General features: G+C 48.5%; 1 protein-coding gene across 1 annotated transcript; it reads left to right on the top strand.

Moving 5' to 3' along the window:
• The first annotated feature begins 454 nt into the window (after positions 1–454).
• Positions 455–21945, top strand: mcrip2 (MAPK regulated corepressor interacting protein 2). The gene is made up of 5 exons (XM_068003619.1): positions 455–587; positions 665–725; positions 11057–11184; positions 15511–15621; positions 18748–21945. Exons 1-5 carry the CDS (start codon positions 536–538, stop codon positions 18816–18818), a joined length of 423 nt encoding a protein of 140 aa, XP_067859720.1. The 5' UTR covers positions 455–535; the 3' UTR covers positions 18819–21945.
• The last annotated feature ends 392 nt before the right edge of the window (positions 21946–22337 follow it).

The raw sequence follows: 22337 nt of genomic DNA on the forward strand, positions 1-22337 counted from the left end.
TGGGTGGACCCTGGAGGCCCTGGGTGTTGGTGGTCCCGGGGTGTTGGGTGGTCCCTGGAGGCCCAGGGTGTTGGGTGGTCCTGGGGTGTTGGGTGGTCCCCGGGTGTTGGGTGGTCCCTGGAGGCCCTGGGTGTTGGTGGTCCCGGGGTGTTGGGTGGTCCTGGGGTGTTGGGTGGTCTCGGGCCCGTGGTGTTGGGTGGTCCCCGGGTGTTGGGTGGTCCCTGGAGGCCCTGGGTGTTGGTGGTCCCGGGGTGTTGGGTGGTCCTGGGGTGTTGGGTGGTCCCTGGAGGCCCTGGGTGTTGGTGGTCCCGGGGTGTTGGGTGGTCCTGGGGTGTTGGGTGGTCCCTGGAGGCCCTGGGTGTTGGTGGTCCCGGGGTGTTGGGTGGTCCTGGGCCCGGGGTGTGTTCTGTGGTGCAGGCTGTAGGGGCGGGCCTCGGTGAGGGGTTGTCACGGGGCGGGACCCGGGTGGCTGGGGAGGCGGTTACTCGCTGTCCGGGCCCGGACTGCGCTGCAGTGCGAGCGGCGGAGGCTGACGATGTACACGATCACCCGGGGGCCCAGCAGGCTGGCCACGCAGCGGAGGACAGGTAGGAAAAAGCCCAGCGCCGGCTCCCCCGCTCCTCCCCTCCCGGCCCTCTCTCACTCTCAGCCTTTCTCTCCGCAGGTCCCTCCCAGCAGATTGAAGCCAAGCCCGGCTGCGACCTCAAGCAGAAACCGGCGGGGAGGTGAGTGCTGGGGGTTTGGGTTTGGGTCTGGGGCCGGGGCCGGGCCTCGGGCGACAGGGCAGCTGCTGACCGCTCGGCTCCGTGACCTTGCGGTGAAGGTGACACTCTGACTCGGCACCCCTCCCTCCCGGGGGGAGAGGGGGTAATGTCAGCATCAACCAGCAGACAAGGGCAACACTGCCCATTGGGCTCAGGAGCATAGTCCAGGAGTGCCCGCTGGCCGGACTCTATCTATACAGTATATATATATATAACTATATTACTGTTATCAGTGCAAATCTCTTTCCACTATTTTAGCGGAGCTGTAAACCCAATTAAAAGACGGGTGGCTGTCTGTGTTTAAATCGCAGTCAGAGGGATCGTGTGTCAATGCATTAACTGCGTGTCTGCCAACAGTAATATATGGTTTGTGTTACTAGTAATCCGCCTTTAGCTGAAGTGTTTAAATGTTTCTCTGTGTTTGTGAGTGCTGTCAGATAGTTTAAAGCTGGAACAATGTGCTCAGTGTCTGTGTGGATAACTTGGAGCAGTGTGCTCGATGTCTCTAAAATTGTGCAACACCAAGTTATAGTCCAACAAATTTATTTTAAATTCCACAAGCTTTCGGAGGCTTCCTCCTTCCTCAGGTGAACGGTGTGGGAGGAAGGAGGAAGGAGGAAGCCTCCGAAAGCTTGTGGAATTTAAAATAAATTTGTTGGACTATAACTTGGTGTTGTAAAATTGTTTACAATTGTCAACCCCAGTCCATCACCGGCATCTCCACATCACATCTAAAATTGTGGAGCAGTGTGCTTGTTGTCTGTGTATTGTATAATGTGGAGCAGTGTGCTCGATGTGTGTGTGTAATGTGGAGCAGTGTGCTCGATGTCTGTGTATATAATGTGAATGTAATTTGACCTTCAAGTTTGCTCCTCCTCCTTGCAGGCAGAGAATGTGTTTGTTGGAGAGCAGGAGATTGCAACATGTTACTGCATTATTGCAATATGCTTCTGAGAATGGTGGAGAGAGAGAAGGGGAGAGAGAGAGACAGACAGAAAGACAGAGAAGGGGAGGGAAGAGAGAGAGAGAGAGTGTGACAGGAGAGAAAGGGAGCCAGTCAGCCCCAGAGTGGGAGGTACAATGCCATAGATTTCTGTTTTGCAAGCCAAATATTTTTGCATGCAACATCATTAAATAAATCATTAGCTACATCATTAAATAAATTTAAAACAGAAATAGACAGTTTCCTAGAAGTAAAGGGAATTAGGGGTTACGGGGAGCGGGCAGGAAATTGGACATGAATTTAGATTTGAGGTTAGGATCAGATCAGCCATGATCTTATTGAATGGCGGAGCAGGCTCGAGGGGCCGATTGGCCTACTCCTGATCCTATTTCTTATGTTCTTATGATCAATTTGGGAACAATTGAAAATAGTATAGAGCCTCTGTGAGTCTGCTGTCAGTATAATATTTAAAGTACTTTCCAATCTTATAGTTCAAACTGTGTCCTTATCACAGCTAACCAAGCTCTGAACTGTTGGGACAGTAAGTGATAAGGAATAACTTGCCCTTACACTACTGATTTTAACAGTCCCTATCTAGGAACAGTGACGACCGCGTGTCACTCTGTATCCATTACTTTTCACTCATGTGCTGGTTATGTTGGACTTCTCAGTGTCGACCGAATTCTTATATTCAGTGCAGGCTGGTGGGCACTGAAACTGCCACTCTTAAACCAACATATCCACGGCTACGATGCCATCAGTCTCCCTGCAACTCGGGGTCCTCATAGTTTGGAGTCCAGCTGACCCTGGAAGGCCTGCACGTCTGTTGCTGACTGTACTCCACATCCTGCTTAGATAATAAGAGTCTAAATGGAGTAGAGGAGCAGAGGGATCTAGGGATACAGATACACAAATCACTAGAAATAGCGACGCAGATTAATAATGCCATTTAAAAAAAAGGCAAATCAAGCACTGGGGTTCATTTCTAGAGGGATAGAATTGAAAAAGCAGAGAAGTTATGTTAAACTTCTAGAGAACCTTGGTTAGACCACACTTGGAGTATTGTGCACAATCTGGTCTCCATATTATAAAAAAGATATAGAGGCACTGGAGAAGGTGCAAAAAAGATTCACAAGGATGATCCCAGAACTGAGAGGATATACCTAACAGGAAAGGCTGAACAGGCTGGGACTCTTTATTTCTCTATAAAAGAGAAGACTGAGGGGTGACCTGATAGAGGTCTTTAAGATAATGAAAGGGTTTGATAGGGTAGATGTAGATAAAATGTTTCCACTTGGGGGTAGTCCAAAACTAGGGGTCATAAATATAAAATAGTCACTAATAAATCCAATAGGGAATTCAGGAGAAACTTCTTTACCCAGAGAGTGGTGAGAATGTGGAACTCACTACCACAAGTAGTTGAGGTGAATAGCAAAGATGCATTTAAAGGGAAGCTCGATAAACACATGAGGAATAAAAGGATATGCTGATAGGGTTAGAGGAAGTGGGGAGGGAGGAGGCTCGTGTGGCGCATAAATGCCGGCATAGACCAGTTGGGCCGAATGGCCTGTGTCTGTGCCGTAGACTCGATGTAAGTTGGTGTACTCGACTGATATAAAGGCCTCCCGTCAACCTGCCTCGGATTCAGGCTCCCAGTCCAGACGACTGCAGCTCACATCAGCCACATTGTCAAGTGCGGACCTCACTTCATTCGTAACGTAGCCCCTCTGTACAGCTCAAGGGCCGAGCTGCCCTGCGGTCCAACTTCACCAAGTCATGCAGGCAGGCAGGCTGCTGTCAGTCTGCCAGGATCAAGGTCCGGTCTGTCCATTGCCCGACTCGGCACGCTGCGAGAGGAAAAAAGCAATGTTTTCTTTCCTAGAAAATTAATTGAAAACCTTAGTAATTACTGCCTATATCTCTCAAAACACAGGAGTGAATCAGAGACAAAGGGACTGTTTTAAAAAAGACACAACAATATGTTGCTCAAGAAATGATGACCCGAACAGCCCAACCCCCTCATCCTCGGGTTCTCTACTGAGCATCTTCCTGCTGTTTTAAAGAAGGAAACGTAGAAAGTTCCAGAAATACACGGCAGGTCAGTGTGCATCTGAAAGACAGGTCAAAGGTTTGGCAAGACACGATTTTTGGACTTTACCCGAAAGACAAACCTGTCCATTCTCTTTCAGACGTTGACAGACCTGAACCTGTTCCAGCACCCACAGTTTTATTTCTTTTTGTTTAATGTGTAATTTCTAAAGATCTGATGTTGAGTTCAGCAAGGCTGGTGTCCTGGCTCAGACTTCAGCTGCTACTCCTCCATTCAACATGCCCTTCGGCCCCTCCCTCCTTCACGGGTCAGTGCAGCTCCTGCCTGCCAGGGCAGCACCCCTTTTCCCCCGTAAATCCATGGGATAACTTCTACAGGGAATCTAACTTTGCTCTGTCACTAGGAGATCTGAGGCCTGCGGAGAGATTAAGTTAGAAGGGTTTATGATGGTGTCTCTCTCAGTGCACTGGGAGTTACTGTCTTGCTCAAGTGGCTTTAGATCCTTTGCCAGCTGCTGTGTGAGGAGGGGCCAAGGACAGTCCTTCCTTCTCGGAGGCACCGGAAGCCCCAAGTTGTGGCCATGAGTGGGGGAGGGGTGCAGAGCGCACACCAGTAACATGGATATGCGAGAAGGCCTGAACTGTGCAGAGAAGCCTCAAGCCTGTACTCTGTAGCATTGCTAGGGCACAGTAGTGTGAGCAGCAGCTACATGCAGTCTGATCCAACAGTCATGGAGTTACGAGGATTAAAGGAGCTCAGTGCAAAGTCAGGAAAGCATAATAATAAACTTCAGTTATAATGATTCAGAACGTGGAGGCTGTACCTGCCCTGGGAGTGTGTGATGGGACAGTGTAGAGAGGGTACTCCATTCCTCTGCCCGATTGTTTTGCATCCCAACTATTATTTTGTTGTAAAAATAGCAATTAAAAAAAATATTACTGATTGTTACTGGACGCAGACCAGGAGCGGAGGGTAACCCTGATGTTGGTGGAACTGCTTAGCAGATATGAAGATGTGCACTAGCAAAGGATTACATGGTCAGATTCTAGTTCCCTGTGTGTGCCTGTGGTTCTAGTTCCCTGTGTGTGCCTGTGGTTTGGGTTGTCTTATCTCCCTTTCTTGGGGAGTCCCAGATCAGATCAGCCCAGTCATGATCTCATTAAATGGCGGAGCAGGTTCGAGGGGCCGAATGGCCTACTCCTGCTCCTATCTCTTATGGTCCTTATACTTTGGTTAAATCACAGATGCGGGCTGTTCATAGTTGGTCGCTAAGAGAGGGGAGCAGGACTTGCAATTAGTAAATCTGTAACTTGGTTAACCAGAGTTGAATCGTGGTGTCTGGGACGATTGCTGTGGTGTATTGTTTAAACCCTTTCATTCAGTAATTTAATACTCTGTAGTTTATTACTTTATGACCCAATACAATATCGGTAGTGCCATCACTCTTTGAACTGTTGGCTTCCACTTTGATTTACTTTTTACGTTATAGACTTCTTGGAATTCTTTCACGACGGCCCGTGCTCTAGGTTAGATACAGAGTAAAGTTCCCTCTACACTGTCCCATCAAACCCTCCCAGGGCAGGTACAGCATGGGTTAGATTCCACATGTACACTGAAGACACCCAGCTCTATCTCTCACCACCTCTCTCGACCCCTCCACTGTGTCTCATTTGCCACACTGCTTGTCCGACATCCAGTACTGGATGAGCAAAAATTTCCTCCAACTAAATATTGGGAAGACCGAAGCCATTGTCTTTGGTCCCCACCACAAACTCCGTTCCCTCGTCACCGACTCCATCCCTTTCCCTGGCCACTGTCTGAGGCTGAACCAGACCGTTCACAACCTTGGCGTCCTATTTAACCCTGAGATGAGCTTCCAACCACATATCCACTCCATCACCAAGACTGCCTACTTCCACCTCCGTAACATCACCCGTCTCCACCCCCATCTCAGCTCATCTGCTGCTGAAACCCTCATCCATGCCTTTTTTACCTATAGACTCGACTATTCCAATGCTCTCCTGGCCGGCCTCCCATCTTCCACCCTCCATAAACTTGAGCTCATCCTAAACTCCGGTGCCCTTTTCCTAACTCGCTCCAAGTCCCGTTCACCCCTCACCCCTATGCTTGCTGACCTAAATTGACTCCCGGTCCGCCAACGCCTCAATTTGAAAATTCTCATCCTTGTTTTCAAATCCCTTCATGGCCTCGCCCTTCCCTATCTCTGTAACCTCCTCCGGCCCTACAACCCTCTGAGATCTCTGCGCTCCTCTAATTCTGGCCTCTTGCGCATCCCCAATTTTAATCACTCCACCATTGGCGGCCGTGCCTTCAGCTGCCTTGGCCCCAAACTCTGGAATTCCCTGCCTAAACCTCTCCGCCTCTCTCTCCTCCTTTAAGATGCTCCTTAAAACTTACCTCTTTGACCAAGCTTTTGGTCACCTGTCCTAATATCTCCTTAAGTGGCTCACTGTCAAATTTTGTTTGATAATCGCTCCTGTGAAGTGCCTTGGGACATTTTACTATGTTAAAGATGCAGTATAAATGCAAGTTGTTAGATGCAGAGTAAAGCTTTCTACTGTCCTCTTAATGTGGTTTAACCCCATCCCCTGAAAGATTTCCTGGATTGTTTGGCCACCTCTGATCCAGAAGTGGGCTTGGGTGGACTACTTTTTTTTTAAAATGGTCCCATGGAGGATCAAAGCTGGTCTGCTCACACAATCAGAACATTTTTTTAAAAGCTGCAGGTGAAAATCAGAGCAAAATCACCAGTAGTCCCCCGAAAAGAAATGTTGTAATCGGCGAGTGTGGTCAGCTGGTTGATTGGAGCAGATGTGTCTTGTGCTATCGTTGCAGGTCACTCTATAGGAGTGATGTTAATCGGCAGGTATATTGGAGTCAGTGCAGCCTCTCCCTCTCCCTCTTCATTCCCCCCCCCCCCCCCCCCCCCCAAGTTTAACTTCTGATCCACTTCTTTCAACTGATTATAATGTCCTCAGTGACTCATGCTGACTAGATGGATGTGTGACTGGTTTACTGACTTGCTCATTCATTCACTGACTTGCTGATTCTCCCACTCATTGACTGGATGGCTCAGTGTCTAGCTCACTGATACACTCCTTCACTGACTGATTAGCTCAGTGGCTGGCTCTCTCATTGACTGGTTGGCTGTGTTCACTCGGTGCCTCGTTGATTCAGTGACTGCTTCACTCACTCACTGGTTAGTTGCTGGGCGGTGTTGATGTTGAATGGCCTCATTGGTTTTAAGACCAGTTAAAGTGTGACTATTGGTGGACCTTTAGCCCAGAGCAGTGTATGAATAGTGACATTTCTGGAAAATTCAAATCTTGAGACTCGGGGAGGGCTGGTTTTGCAAGCAGTTTATAATTTGATCTCAATCTGGGAACGTGCGGAGGTGGGGGTTGTGGTTAGTCACAAGTTGCCAGGCTCTGCAAACAGCTTTGATAACTGAACAGCCAAGTCCAATTGATTTATTAACCTACTAATCTGATCACCTTGAAGAGCCCGGTGCTGGACCCAGTGTGCTTCTTGAACCAAGCACTCTGCGCTCCAAGAAACTGAATGTTGATTTATCCCTTTTGAAAGTCAGAATCCGAAGTTTTTTTCCATGCTCTGTGCAACACTCTGTGCTGTCAGAGACACTTCGCTCACTCCTCATCGTGTGCTGTCAGAGACACTGCCCTCACTCCTCATCGTGTGCTGTCAGAGACACTGCCCTCACTCCTCATCGTGTGCTGTCAGAGACACTGCCCTCACTCCTCATCGTGTGCTGTCAGAGACACTGCCCTCACTCCTCATCATGTGCTGTCAGAGACACTGCCCTCACTCCTCATCGTGTGCTGTCAGAGACACTGCCCTCACTCCTCATCGTGTGCTGTCAGAGACACTGCCCTCACTCCTCATCGTGTGCTGTCAGAGACACTGCCCTCACTCCTCATCGTGTGCTGTCAGAGACACTGCCCTCACTCCTCATCGTGTGCTGTCAGAGACACTGCCCTCACTCCTCATCGTGTGCTGTCAGAGACACTGCCCTCACTCCTCATCGTGTGCTGTCAGAGACACTGCCCTCACTCCTCATCGTGTGCTGTCCGAGACACTGCCCTCACTCCTCATCGTGTGCTGTCAGAGACACTTCGCTCACTCCTCATCGTGTGCTGTCAGAGACACTGCCCTCACTCCTCATCGTGTGCTGTCAGAGACACTTCCCTCACTCCTCATCGTGTGCTGTCAGAGACACTGCCCTCACTCCTCATCGTGTGCTGTCCGAGACACTGCCCTCACTCCTCATCGTGTGCTGTCCGAGACACTGCCCTCACTCCTCATCGTGTGCTGTCCGAGACACTTCGCTCACTCCTCATCGTGTGCTGTCAGAGACACTTCGCTCACTCCTCATCGTGTGCTGTCAGAGACACTGCCCTCACTCCTCATCGTGTGCTGTCAGAGACACTTCGCTCACTCCTCATCGTGTGCTGTCAGAGACACTGCCCTCACTCCTCATTGTGTGCTGTCAGAGACACTGCCCTCACTCCTCATCGTGTGCTGTCAGAGACACTTCGCTCACTCCTCATCGTGTGCTGTCAGAGACACTGCCCTCACTCCTCATCGTGTGCTGTCAGAGACACTGCCCTCACTCCTCATCGTGTGCTGTCAGAGACACTGCCCTCACTCCTCATCGTGTGCTGTCAGAGACACTGCCCTCACTCCTCATCGTGTGCTGTCAGAGACACTGCCCTCACTCCTCATCGTGTGCTGTCAGAGACACTGCCCTCACTCCTCATCGTGTGCTGTCAGAGACACTGCCCTCACTCCTCATCGTGTGCTGTCAGAGGCACTGCCCTCACTCCTCATCGTGTGCTGTCAGAGACACTGCCCTCACTCCTCATCGTGTGCTGTCAGAGACACTGCCCTCACTCCTCATCGTGTGCTGTCAGAGACACTTCGCTCACTCCTCATCGTGTGCTGTCAGAGACACTGCCCTCACTCCTCATCGTGTGCTGTCAGAGACACTGCCCTCACTCCTCATCGTGTGCTGTCAGAGACACTGCCCTCACTCCTCATCGTGTGCTGTCAGAGACACTGCCCTCACTCCTCATCGTGTGCTGTCAGAGACACTGCCCTCACTCCTCATCGTGTGCTGTCAGAGACACTGCCCTCACTCCTCATCGTGTGCTGTCAGAGACACTGCCCTCACTCCTCATCGTGTGCTGTCAGAGACACTGCCCTCACTCCTCATCGTGTGCTGTCAGAGACACTGCCCTCACTCCTCATCGTGTGCTGTCAGAGACACTGCCCTCACTCCTCATCGTGTGCTGTCAGAGACACTGCCCTCACTCCTCATCGTGTGCTGTCAGAGACACTGCCCTCACTCCTCATCGTGTGCTGTCAGAGACACTGCCCTCACTCCTCATCGTGTGCTGTCAGAGACACTGCCCTCACTCCTCATCGTGTGCTGTCAGAGACACTGCCCTCACTCCTCATCGTGTGCTGTCAGAGACACTGCCCTCACTCCTCATCGTGTGCTGTCAGAGACACTGCCCTCACTCCTCATCGTGTGCCAGGGCTGCTCCGATACTTGGGCAGGGGCCGCTGGGCCAGCTTTTCCTTCAGGCAGCTTCTGTCTCCCAATGGATTCTCTGCTTATAGCCCACCCCTGACTGGGTGATAGATGTGTAACTGTCAGGGATTGGTTAACGGTGGGTAAGGGGTCGGGGACTGGAAAGGTGTTTGTTACTGATATCTTAGTCCCTCTGACATCATCGCTGTGGTGTCCTATTCAGAATCCAAGCCCAGGTATGTTATTAAATATTGATATAGAATCATAGAATCATAGAAGTTACAACATGGAAACAGGCCCTTCGGCCCAACATGTCCATGTCGCCCAGTTTATACCACTAAGCTAGTCCCAATTGCCTGCACTTGGCCCATATCCCTCGATACCCATCTTCCCCATGTAACTGTCCAAATGCTTTTTAAAAGACAAAATTGTACCCGCCTCTACTACTGCCTCTGGCAGCTCGTTCCAGACACTCACCACCCTTTGAGTGAAAAAATTGCCCCTCTGGATCCTTTTGTATCTCTCCCCTCTCACCTTAAATCTGTGCCCCCTCGTTATAGACTCCCCTACCTTTGGGAAAAGATTTTGACTATCGACCTTATCTATGCCCCTCATTATTTTATAGACTTCTATAAGATCACCCCTTAACCTCCTACTCTCCAGGGAATAAAGTCCCAGTCTGTCTAACCTCTCCCTGTAAGTCAAACATGAAGGTGATTTATCCAGATTGTTGAGGGAGTGATGTGGGTGGAGATTGTGAGCTGCCTGAACTGTCTGTGACCCTGGATACAGAGGGAGCAGGCGGACAACGGTTTCAGTTAAGCGATGGACACCTGACAGTGACCTGCTTCAGAGTGAGACTCGGCACTGGGTGGGGGCTTCTCCAGCTATGTCACAATAACCTCCCTCCCTAGGGGTGGGGGGTGGGGGGGGGGGGAGCTTTCAGATTCTCTGGTATACTCATGCATAACGCTGAGCCCGTGTTAGTGGCTGGGAATCCTGATTTTTTTTTTTATAGCCCCACCCATTTCAGGCACTGAGGCCAATTGTAGCACTCCGACCGCAGAAATCAGCCAGCTCAGCACAAGCTGGCGATCGGACCCGTGACCCCCTGGTCTGTAGGGCTCAGGACCACACTGGGTGATGCTTTTACCCACGGAGACTCGTACTGGCCATGGGCACGGGCTCTGCACTGCTCATAAACCCAGGAAGGTGTCCTGCCTGCTGATGGATTGGGCCTTCACTCAAGACTGTGCGAGGGAGGGTTTGTGTTTTGAAAGGTTCAAAGTCCAGTGTGAACGCACTAAACTCAGCAAGTCTGAGTTTATAGTTAAACTCAGCAGACATTCTAGTTTGTTCTGTGAATAACACTTGCTCTCCTTTAAAAGCCCATCCTTGACCCTTCCAAATAGTACCCCGTTTCTAGCCCCTCTCTCTCCAGAACACCTCTCCACATTGCTGGAGCACCCTGTTATCTTCACTCTTTACCCACCTCTTCCATTATCCCCACTTTGAATTCCTTTAGCCTGCTGCATTGAGACTGGCCAGGTCATATTCACCAATCATATTCTGTGTGACCTCCACCCTCCTGGATCACTCCATCCTCCTCCATCACTTCCTATCTGTGACCCATTGCTGTGGCACCATTCTCATGCCCAGTGCTGTGCCCTGGTATTTTCCCGGTGTCTCACACAGTATTTACAGTCTGTCTCCCTCTTTTCCAGTTGTCCAGCACCAAAGCTCGTGTTTAACCGAGTGAACGGGAAGCGCTGCCCGACGCCGGGAATCACCGACACTCAGGAAGAGGAGCACACGCCGGCTCACGAGGAGAATGTCCGGTTTGTTTACGAAGGTAAGAGAGGATGACTGGAGTCAGGACCAAGGGCAATGTGCGCAGCACAGGCAAGAGGGGATTTTCTCTCTCTTGCTCGCTCTGTGTGCTCGTGTGTGCGTCGGTCTCTTTTTTTTTTTCTCTCCCCACCCCCCATACCCTCCCCAAACGCTGAGTAATATTTCAGTGGTGCCCATGGCAATCCCTGATCAGCCAGCTGCCTGTCCGCACTGCAGGAGTCGAGGGAAATCTGAAGACTGTTGGAATAAACCCCCTTTAATCTGCCTAAAGAAAATGTTGGAAATGTACAGCAGTTTTAAAGCTACTGTAAAGGGAAGCATCGGGTTAACGTGAGGGCGCAGTCCCTGCATTGATGAGATTTCATGAAGGGCTTGCAACAGAATGTTTCACCTCAGTGCGCCATTTCATCGTGCCTGCGCCAATTAGCATGTTCTCTCTGCTGAAGTGTGGACTCTGGATGGAGAATAGTTCCACAGACACCAGCAACCCCCCTTACCAGAACTCCCCACTCTTCCACCCCTCCCCCCCCCCCCCCCGCCCCCAAGAGGCCAGCGCACTACTGCACTCTCACTCACTCACACACAGACGTGTAACGATGGTGGTTTTGAAAGGGAGGGGAGCCAGTACCTGAGTAGTGAACCGTTTACAATGCCAGCTGGCATTAGGGCCAGGAAGGGATGTTGAGTGGCCAGCAGTTTAGTGGGAATAGTCAAGAGAGCAGGAGTTGTCTTTCTCTGACTCTCTCTCTGTCTGGATGAGATATTCCAGTCTCAGTCTTATATTGAGACTTTGTGTCACACAGACTCCAAAACGCGTCACTGTTTGCTGCTGATCCGACTGTCGCCAGCTCCTGGTGAGGGAACTGAGTGCGTCTGCTGTAGATTAGTTTGTCCCTTGAATACTCCCTCGTCCACAAGGACAAACTGTTCAGTGATTTTCAGTGAGATCTTGTGCAGGTTGTGTGTGAGCCCACCCCCTTACTGTACCATTTAGTGTCCAATGTGAGATTAGACCAGTATCACCATGCGTAAGGACGGTCACTTCTGTGAGCTAACTGGTTAAATGTGTCGAGGCTGATTGGAGGTTGGATTTTGTTTGTGATCCAGTGTTCCAGTGATGTGTGTGTCTGCCCTGCACCCTTCCTGACTTTCAGGGTTGTTTTATATTTGTAGTCATTACAGAACTTTAATCATTAACCACTTTGACTGTGTCTTATCAACTCAGGCTCATTCAGTGTGAAAGTTTTGCCAGTAGTTTTATCCTTTTGATCCTCTCAGACCTTCCAACTCGCCCTCATTTCACAAGATGAAGGCTGTTTGGCCCATCTTGATTCATGTTGTCTATCTTCCTTCCTATGTCGCGTACTTTACACTTACCTGCATTAAATTCCATCTGCCATTGTTCTGCCCACTTACATATTTTGTCCAACTCTCTCTGTAATTTCTGAGCTGCCTCTGTCAATTCCAATTTATCTCCTAGTTTGGGATCATCAGCAAACTTGACCGCTTTGCATTGAGTGTCCGAATCCAGGTCATTTAAGTAAATTAGAAATGGCAGTGGTCTCAGCGATGAGCCCTGCGCTCCTTCCCGCCCTGACGTAACTCCTTTAATGAGTACTTGCTATTTCCTACCCTTCAGCCAGTTTCTTATCCATTCCCATTGTTTACCCTGAATCCCCCACAACTGAGTGCAATTAATAGCAATTCATGTGGAACTTTATCAAAAGCCTTTTGGAAGTTGAGGTGCATCATATCACGGGGCTTATAACAGCCCTCTTGGGTTGTCACTTCCTCGAAGAAGTCGAGAGTTTGGTCAGGCAGGCTCTTCCCCTTCTGAATCTGTGCTGACTGCTGTTAACTAGGTTATTGTTGTATAGATAATCCCCAAGTTTTCTGCTGATAATCAATTCCATTATTTTACATGGAATGGAAGTCAGACTGATGGATCTGAAGTTGTCCAAGTACAGTCGGTGAGAGGGCAGTGCCTGACCCTCTGCAAGACCTGATCCTCCTCCCCCTCCTCCTCCCCCCCCCCCCACCCCGTTCCACCTCATCCAAGCAAATGTTTGACAGTGTGAGCAGTGTGTTCCAGCCAATGCTGCCAAATACAGCTGAAGGTCAGTGGCTGTTTGGACATTGATGTTAAAGGGACAGGCCTCTCTTTGGGCTGCAATACACGCACAGGGTTAAGGTCAGTTATTGCCAGCTGTTTTCTGCAACATTACAGTCTGGCTAATGTTCGCACCTCAGGCCAAGGCACAGACTTGCCTAGGTCTTAACATCCTTGCTCTGGTCTTAACATCCTTGCTCTGCATCGTCTGGTTGCTGCTTTCTCTCCTCCTTTAAGATGCTCCTTAAAACCAACCTCTCTGACTGAGCTTATAGTCACCTGACCTAATGATTCATTCTTTGGTTCAGTGTCAATTTTTGTCTGATTATGCTCCTGCAAAGCGCCTTGGGACGTTTTACTACGTTAAAGGTGTAATATAAATGCAAATTGCTGCTGCTGTTGTATGTGGATGGGAACTGATCAGGAAGCTGTGTGTGAAACGAGCCATCCCATTCAAACATCCTATACAATTGAAAGGATGGCTATTTATTTAGTTTAGAATGCAATGTTTTTGATAATAGACTTTGTTTCACCTTTAAAAGGATTTGGAATGGTACCACTAAGACTCAGTTTATCTCAGTCAGTCTGAAGCCAGCAGAGAAACTGGGCTAGTTTGACATTGGTGGAGTTTCACCACAAAGGAAACAAACATCTGTTTTCGAGGTTCAATGCATGTTAATAGGTCAGGGAGAGGCGTCTGAAGTGTTCAGGCCTATTGTGAAGAACAGTCACACTTATACTTATTATAAATATGTTGTTTATATTGAGCTCTGTTCATTTATCTATTTAATGTTAAATAAATTTGTCTGCTGGTTTATAGCTTAATGGCAGTCTGATAGAGGGTATAGTTTTCCACCTACTCACGTTGTAGCATGTGATACATTCCAATAAGCCAGAGTACAGTAACAAGTCTTCTCTGTTTGAACCCTGGGCCACTCTACTTTTAGTTAGATATTGGGCAGGTAAAGGCATACTCTGATTTGTAGGGGACACGGGGTCCATTTATGGGACTGATCAGTAACACTGGACCCAAGGAGAATATCTAGAGTAAGAAAAACACTACAATCAAGCAACAAACTAGAGCAAAGGTACTGATAATTAGACTCTCAGTTTAATTATTAAACCTTCTGTGAAAAATAATTTTATTTTAGAAGTTTAATAGGTCACTGGTGAATTTGTGATAATTGTAAACTTTTAATAGTGAAGGAAAGTCCCATGGGATATTTTTGTTCAAACTGCTCACTGTTTTATACTGGAAAATAGATATGAAAATACTGACTTTAAAAAAAAATCTCATTGTTACGTAGCCTGCCCGGGGCTGCCTGTCCTGGACATCTCGCTGACAGGGTGGAGTCTGGGTGTTCAGGAGCATCTCCAGTTATTACAACAGGAGCAGCAACCTCAAAGCCGACAAGTAATTGACCCCCGGCTCTCAGAATGTCCCAACACCTGATTCTCCTTGAAAGGGTTTTCACAATGTTGGAAGGCTCCAGATATCACTAAACGGCATTACAGTTAGGAGACTTGGGTGCATGAATGAGAGATAAACAGTCTGTAATTATCTGGATGTTTGCTTTGTTGCTTGTCATTTTTTGGGAGCTGCTCTGATTTGAGGCGAGCGCTTGAGTCAGTCTCCCTCGAGGTGCTTTATCTCAGTGTTAGCCTCGGCTCGCCTGAGGCAGAAAGTTGTGGACTCTCCAGGACTTGAGCATATAATCTATACTGACGTTCAGTGCAGTACTGAGCGAGTTCTGCACTGTCAGAGGTGATGTCCTTCAGATGAGACGTTAAACCGAGGCCCCGTCTGCCCCCATAGGTGGATGTAAAAGATCCCATGGCACTATTTGAAGAGCAGGGGAGTTCTCCCTGATGTCCTGGCCAATATTTATCCCTCAACCAACGTCACTAAATCAGATTATCTGCTCATTATCTCATTGCTATTTGTGGGATCTTGCTGTGCACAAATTGGCTGCTGCATTTCCTACATTACAACAGTGACTACACTTCAAAAGTACTTCATTGGCTGTAAAGCACTTTGGGACATCCTGAGGTTGTGAAAGGCGCTATATAAATGCAAGTCTTTCTTTCCTCTCTTTCTCCCGTGGATCACAGCTGCGTTGTGCACTCTGAGTTATAAAGATATCCCAGCTCTGTCTCCAGTAACAATGTGTAACTAGCACGCAGTGATTGGTATTCCTACTTTTCTCTCTCTCCCAGCATGGCAGCAGGTGGAAGAGGAGCTCGGAGCCAGCCAGCGACCGGAGAACGGGCAGAGCGTTCACGGGCCGGTGGAGTACGAGGAGAAAACACCAAACCAAAACTTGAAGAGTAGGTGCAACGAGTAACCGGGAATATATGCACCTTACAGAGGGTCTAGGGTCGGCAACGCTCCAGCGTTGTTCTGGTGTGTCCAGGGATTAAAGATTCATCTCGGTCACTGCTGCAAGCAACCCTGGAGAAAAATCATTGGGGCATTAAAAAGGATTTTTTTTTATTGAACACATGTTTATTAGTTGTAAAAATATTGGAGATGGGGAAAAAAAAGTTTTGACTGGGCAGGGCGAGAAATAACAAGGGAAAGAAATCACAGGTGGGAGTAGTATATAGGCCCCCTAACAGTAGCTACACGTAGGGCAAAATATTAATCAATAAATAAGAGGGGCTTGTAAAAAAGGTAATGCAATAATCATGGGTGATTTTAACTTTCACATAGATTGGACAAATCAAATTGGCAAAAATAGCCCTGAGGAGGAGTTCACAGATTGTATTAGGGACTGTTTCTTAGACCAATACGTCGGGAAACCAACCAGGGAACAGGCCATTTTGGATCTGGTAATGGGTAACGAAACAGGATTAATTAATGATCTCAAAGTAAAGGATCCCTTGGGAAGCAGTGATCATAACATGATAGAATTTCACATCCAGTTTGAGAGGGAGGATCTTGGGTCTGAAACTACTGTATTAAACTTAAATAAGGGCAATTATAAAGGAATGAGGGCGGAATTGGCTAAAGTGGACTGGATAAACAGATTAGATGGTATGATGGTGGATAAGCAGTGGCAAACATTTAAAAAGATATTTTATGACTCGCAACAAAAATATATCCCTGTGAGGAGGAAAGACTCCACAAAAAGGGGGAACCAACCATGGCTAACTAAGGAAGTCAAGGATGGTATCAGGTTAGAAGAAAAAGCATACAACATGGCAAAGATTACTGGTAAGCCCGAAGATTGGGAAAACTTTAAAAACCAGCAAAGGATGACTAAAAGAATAATAAAGAGGGAGAAAATAAATTGAGAGTAAACTAGCAAGAAAAATAAAAATGACTGTAAAACTTTCTACAAGTACATAAAAAGGAAGAGGGTAGCTAAAGTAAACATTGGTCCCTTAGAGGATGAGACTGGGGAAATAATAATGGAAAACAAGGAAATGGCAGAGGAATTGAACAGATATTTTGTATCTGTCTTCACAGTAAAAGACACTAATGATATACCAATAATAGTGGAAAATCAAGGGACAAAGGGGAGGGAGGATCTAAAAACAATCACTGTCACTAGAGAAAAAGTACTAGGTAAACTAATGGGTCTAAAGGCTGACAAGTCCCCTGGACCTGATGACTTGCATCCGAGGGTCTTAAAGGAAGTGGCTACAGAGATAGTGGATGCATTGGTTGTAATCTTCCAGAATTCACTAGATTCTGGAAAGATCCCAGCGGATTGGAAAACCGCAAACGTAACACCCCTATTCAAGAAGGGAGTGAGACAGAAAGCAGGTAACTATAGACCAGTTAGCCTAACATCTGTCATTGGGAAAATGCTAGAATCCATTATTAAGGAAGTAGTAGCAGGATATTTGGAGACGCATAATACAATCAAGGAGAGTCAACATGGTTTTATGAAGGGGAAATCGTGTCTGACAAATTTATTAGAGTTCTTTGAGGAAGTAACGGGCAGGATGGATAAAGGGGAACCAATGGATGCAGTGTATTTGGATTTCCAAAAGGCATTCGATAAGGTGCCACATAAAAGATTATTGCACAAGATAAGAGCTCATGGTGTTGGGGGTAATATACTGGCATGGATAGAGGATTGGCTAACTAACAGAAAACAAAGAGTCGGGATACAAGGGTCATTTTCAAAATAGCAATCTGTAACTAGTGGGGTGCCCCAGGGCTCAGTGCTGGGGCCTCAACTATTTACAATATATATCAATGACTTGGATGAAGGAACAGAGTGTCTTGTGGCCAAATTTGCTGATGATACAAAGATAGGTGAAAAAGCAAGTTGCGATGAGGACACAAAGTGTCTGCAAAGGGATATTGACAGGTTAAGTGAATAGCCCTGGGGTGGAGAGGGGAAACATCGGTCAGGGTCTTCGATCCTGATCACTGTACAGTGGCCCTGGGGTGGAGAGGGGAAACATCGGCCAGGGTCTTCGATCCTGATCACTGTGCAGTGGCCCTGGGGTGGAGAGGGGAAACATCGGCCAGGGTCTTCGATCCTGATCACTGTGCAGTGGCCCTGGGGTGGAGAGGGGAAACATCGGTCAGGGTCTTCGATCCTGATCACTGTACAGTGGCCCTGGGGTGGAGAGGGGAAACATCGGCCAGGGTCTTCGATCCTGATCACTGTGCAGTGGCCCTGGGGTGGAGAGGGGAAACATCGGTCAGGGTCTTCGATCCTGATCACTGTACAGTGGCCCTGGGGTGGAGAGGGGAAACATCGGTCAGGGTCTTCGATCCTGATCACTGTGCAGTGGCCCTGGGGTGGAGAGGGGAAACATCGGCCAGGGTCTTCGATCCTGATCACTGTACAGTGGCCCTGGGGTGGAGAGGGGAAACATCGGTCAGGGTCTTCGATCCTGATCACTGTACAGTGGCCCTGGGGTGGAGAGGGGAAACATCGGCCAGGGTCTTCGATCCTGATCACTGTACAGTGGCCCTGGGGTGGAGAGGGGAAACATCGGCCAGGGTCTTCGATCCTGATCACTGTGCAGTGGCCCTGGCTGGAAGTGACTGTGCACAAGCCAAGTGAGCAGTGCTTCAGGTATGGCTGTGCTGCCCTCTGTGGGCAAATAACTGAATAACACTCACTCACACCTGAAGAATGGTGCTTGTGCTGGGTATTACAAGTGATAGGGGTGCTGTGTATCTAACCCGTGCTGTACCTGCCCTGGGAGTGTTTGATGGGACAGTGTAGAAGGAGCTTTACTCTGTATCTAACCCGTGCTGTACCTGCCCTGGGAGTGTTTGATGGGACAGTGTAGAAGGAGCTTTACTCTGTATCTAACCCGTGCTGTACCTGCCTTGGGAGTGTTTGATGCTGAACATTTGACGTAAATGAAGAAATGTTGTGAAAGTATATGTGAGGTGCCTCCTGGCAGCAAGTCTCCTGGGGGTCCCTGCTGTGTTTCGGTAGATATTGTGTTAAAATGTTGCCCACGTTTGTTTCCCAGACTTTGTCCCGATCGATCTGGAGGAGTGGTGGGCGAAGCAGTTCCTGGCCAATATCCAGAACTCGTCCTAAAGCCCGTCAGGGATGGCCTCCTTTAACAGGGCAGAGCGTCAGCAGCCAGTTAATACTTGGACTCCTTCAGATCTCTCCCTGCTCTTTGATTCCCACAAGGTGAAGACATTTTTGTAAAACCTGGTTCAACAGGGACTCTCCGCAGCGACCTTTGACCTTTCGCCTTCAGCCGGATGAATTTTCCTGCCTTTGAGCAATAAAGCAGTGAGTCTGTGAGCAAGACCACCAGTGAGAGACGTCTTTACATAGCGTTTCAGAAGATATTTCTTTTTATTTTGTTGTTAAAGGGTCATTACATGGTTTGTCTGTACCAGCGTACACCTGGTGCCATCCTGGAGTGTCTGGCCTCGGGCTCCAGCTGCGCACACCTCGTGACTTGAGTGGAATGGAGAGAAAAGCACCAAAAAACTGCCTGGGGGGCTGATTTGGGCGTGACAGAGGGGCCCGTGCTTGGGAGCGTACACGTCCATCCCACTCAAAGCGGTTCCGAGAACAGCAGCTGCTTAAACTGCTCCCCCCACCCACCCACCCACCCCACCTCCAGGGAGGCAACACCCCTTTAAGGTTCATCCTGTCCTCTGCGAAGATTTAGTTACTATTTTCTGACCTGTTTCGTCCCATCTCTTGACATCCGCAGCGGTCTCTGGCTTGCAAGCGAGAAATTCCAGTTTTGCCCGCACTATATACGTTGTGGTTCTGAATGCCCCCGCCCCTCCCCCGGCCATCGCCGTGGTAACAGCTTCCTTTGCAACAGTGAGCTTCACACTCTGCACGCGAGTACCCCGTTAAGTTTGTTAACGCGAACGCCCCGTTACGTTTGTTGACGTGGGTGCCCCATTAACATCTTCCCTCTTCCAGCAGACCCACCTTCTCCTACCTGTCACATTAGCCCCTCAGTGAAGGTGGGGGGCATCTCTGTGGGGAGGGGAGTGTGACCCGTCTCTACCTCCATGGGGTCTCGCCACTACACAGGACCGAAGTGACTGTCTGTCATTTAGTGGGGAATCCGCTCGAACAGGTCTCGGATGTGAGTGATGAGCGCGGCACGTGTGTTTGTGAGAAGCGTCAGTGAACGCCGAGCCTGACTCTCACCAACAGGTGCTTGCCCTTCACAGGGATCCTAATTCAAATGTGTCCCCAGCCCTTGCCGAGGGGCAGAACGCCGTATAATTCCTGACATAACAGGAAGAGCGGCATTAGATAGAAGGGTGCTGCCCCTTACTGTACGGAGAGTGAGACACTGAACGGAAGGGACACTTTTCATTGTTAAAATGTCTCAAAAGTATTGCTGGACTTAGTAGAAACTGTGATTTTTATGAATGTAAAACTCCTAAAGATTTAGTCAGTGAGACAATGCCAGTTTGTTGCTGATCTACAGGGCTTATTTGTAACTACAGAGATTGTACACTACACAGTGCAGTACGAAGTTAATCACGTCTCAGTCTCTCTGAGGTCTCCCTCCATTTTAACATACAGATTTAAGTTGCTCGTTCAATTCTCTTTGCAGCTGGCTGCAACTTCCGTTCCTGAGCATGGGGTTCAGATGCTCCGTGCACCCCACCCCTCCTGCTGTCACCTCAAAACTTTGAGGAACACAAAGTCAAATCTGACTGGAACAAGTTCTCTGTGCCTGATCCCAGCATTGTGACCAACCAATGGAACTCCTGTACTGTAAACACATTGAACCCAGCACTAATCTGGGCACTCTTCTTTAATGCTGTATGGCGAGGGGTACTTGTGATTTACATGCCTACGATTGTCCTGGCGACGTCGCCTGCTGTGCAGCTCAGTGACCGCCCTCCGCCGTACTCGCGCTGCCTTATTCACCACTGCCTTAACACTCAGTGAAGCTGAGGAGCCAATAGCAGAACTCTGGGTAAAGGACAGTAGACCAGTGCTTCAAACTACCAATCACAACGTGGCCACAAGACTGTCGTCCAGTCAGGGGAAGCAGTGGCCTATTGGGTGGGACAGGGGATCACAGCTGAGACCTCTGGGGGGGGGGGGGGGGTGGAGATGCTGTTTATTTTTAGTTGTGGTGGAAGTACCCCTGGGTTATAGACCCAATGAGCATCTTAACACGTCATACTTAATGAAGAGTAAAATTTAAAACAGCCCTCCAATCCCATTTAACACCATCTCCTCGGGAGTTCTCTTTTTTCCCTTCTATTTTATTTCTGTAGCCTCCATGGTTACTCGTAGCAACTTCCCGTTAAGACCTCTGGTTAGATGATATCACTGAGATGATACTTCCTATGTAAGGCTCTACCCATCCCTCCCTGACGTCTTCCTTATCTCTTATAACCTCCTGTTTGGGCACTTTGGTGTGCTCAGGGGATGATTGAGATTGTTATAGAATCCCCTTGTCATAATATCATGCGTCCCCAATGTGTCTCTGCTTCCAATTGACTGTCCTGTAGCTTTGCCTCTAAAACCTGGTTTAAAGCCTCTCTCAGACCCCAGTTCTAACAATACAGCACGGCAGGAGAGGGGAACCAGCCCGTAGTACAGGCTCCTTTAAATGGCACTAAATGAGTTGTCGGCCCCTTTAACTGATATTTATTGAGCAGGACTACATGCCCTTCTTGGATTGGATAATCTGAAGATGAGATCAAGTGGCAACAAATGGAGAATGCACAGTTTTAATTTTCGTTGCTGTGAACAGAAGATTAAATGAATTTTAAATGTTCCACTGCAGCTCTGGGTGAGATACTGACCCACCGCCTGTGCAGTAAGGCCCCTTGTGGTGTGTACAGGGATGGGGATTTGGCTATGTGACCGAATCATTCTCGTGTAACGAGCTGAGCAGTGTATTTATTAATGTTTTTCTAACTATGCAATGAGTTCTATTTTCTTACACCAATTACTGTCGGGTTGGAAAGGGAAGGATTGCAACGGTTAAATTGGTGAACTGAAGGGGGCGGGACTCTGGAGAGACGTCCATGTTTAAAAGCCCCCCCCCCCCTCTGTTTGGACTGGTAGCCAGAGTGCAGGGTGTGACTGAACCACAGTCCAGGTGTGACACCTAAAGTGAACTCACATCTCTTTGCAGTCTGTGAAAATGAAATCAAGATGGATGATTAACCTGAAAGGAAAATGAAAAATAAAATCAAGTTTGTTTACCCAATCTTGACTTCAAGCAATTTATAAAGGGTTTTGTGTTTGGGTGAATACTACTCTCTGTATCTAACCCGTGCGGAACCTGCCCTGGGAGTGATTGACGGGACAGTGTAGAGGGAGCTTTACTCTGTGTCTAACCCGTGCTGTACCTGCCCTGGGAGTGATTGACGGGACAGTGTAGAGGGAGCTTTACTCTGTGTCTAACCCGTGCTGTACCTGCCCTGGGAGTGATTGACGGGACAGTGTAGAGGGAGCTTTACTCTGTGTCTAACCCGTGCTGTACCTGCCCTGGGAGTGATCACAAACATCCTACCCACAGACAGAGTCTCTGCTTCAGTTTAGCTGCTTGTTTTTGCCACATGCAGAATGTGGAGTGCTGTAAATGTACCAGAGTTAACT

Source organism: Heptranchias perlo, chromosome 22 (genome assembly GCF_035084215.1).
Source record: "Heptranchias perlo isolate sHepPer1 chromosome 22, sHepPer1.hap1, whole genome shotgun sequence".
In the NCBI taxonomy this organism is placed as follows: Eukaryota; Metazoa; Chordata; class Chondrichthyes; order Hexanchiformes; family Hexanchidae; genus Heptranchias; species Heptranchias perlo.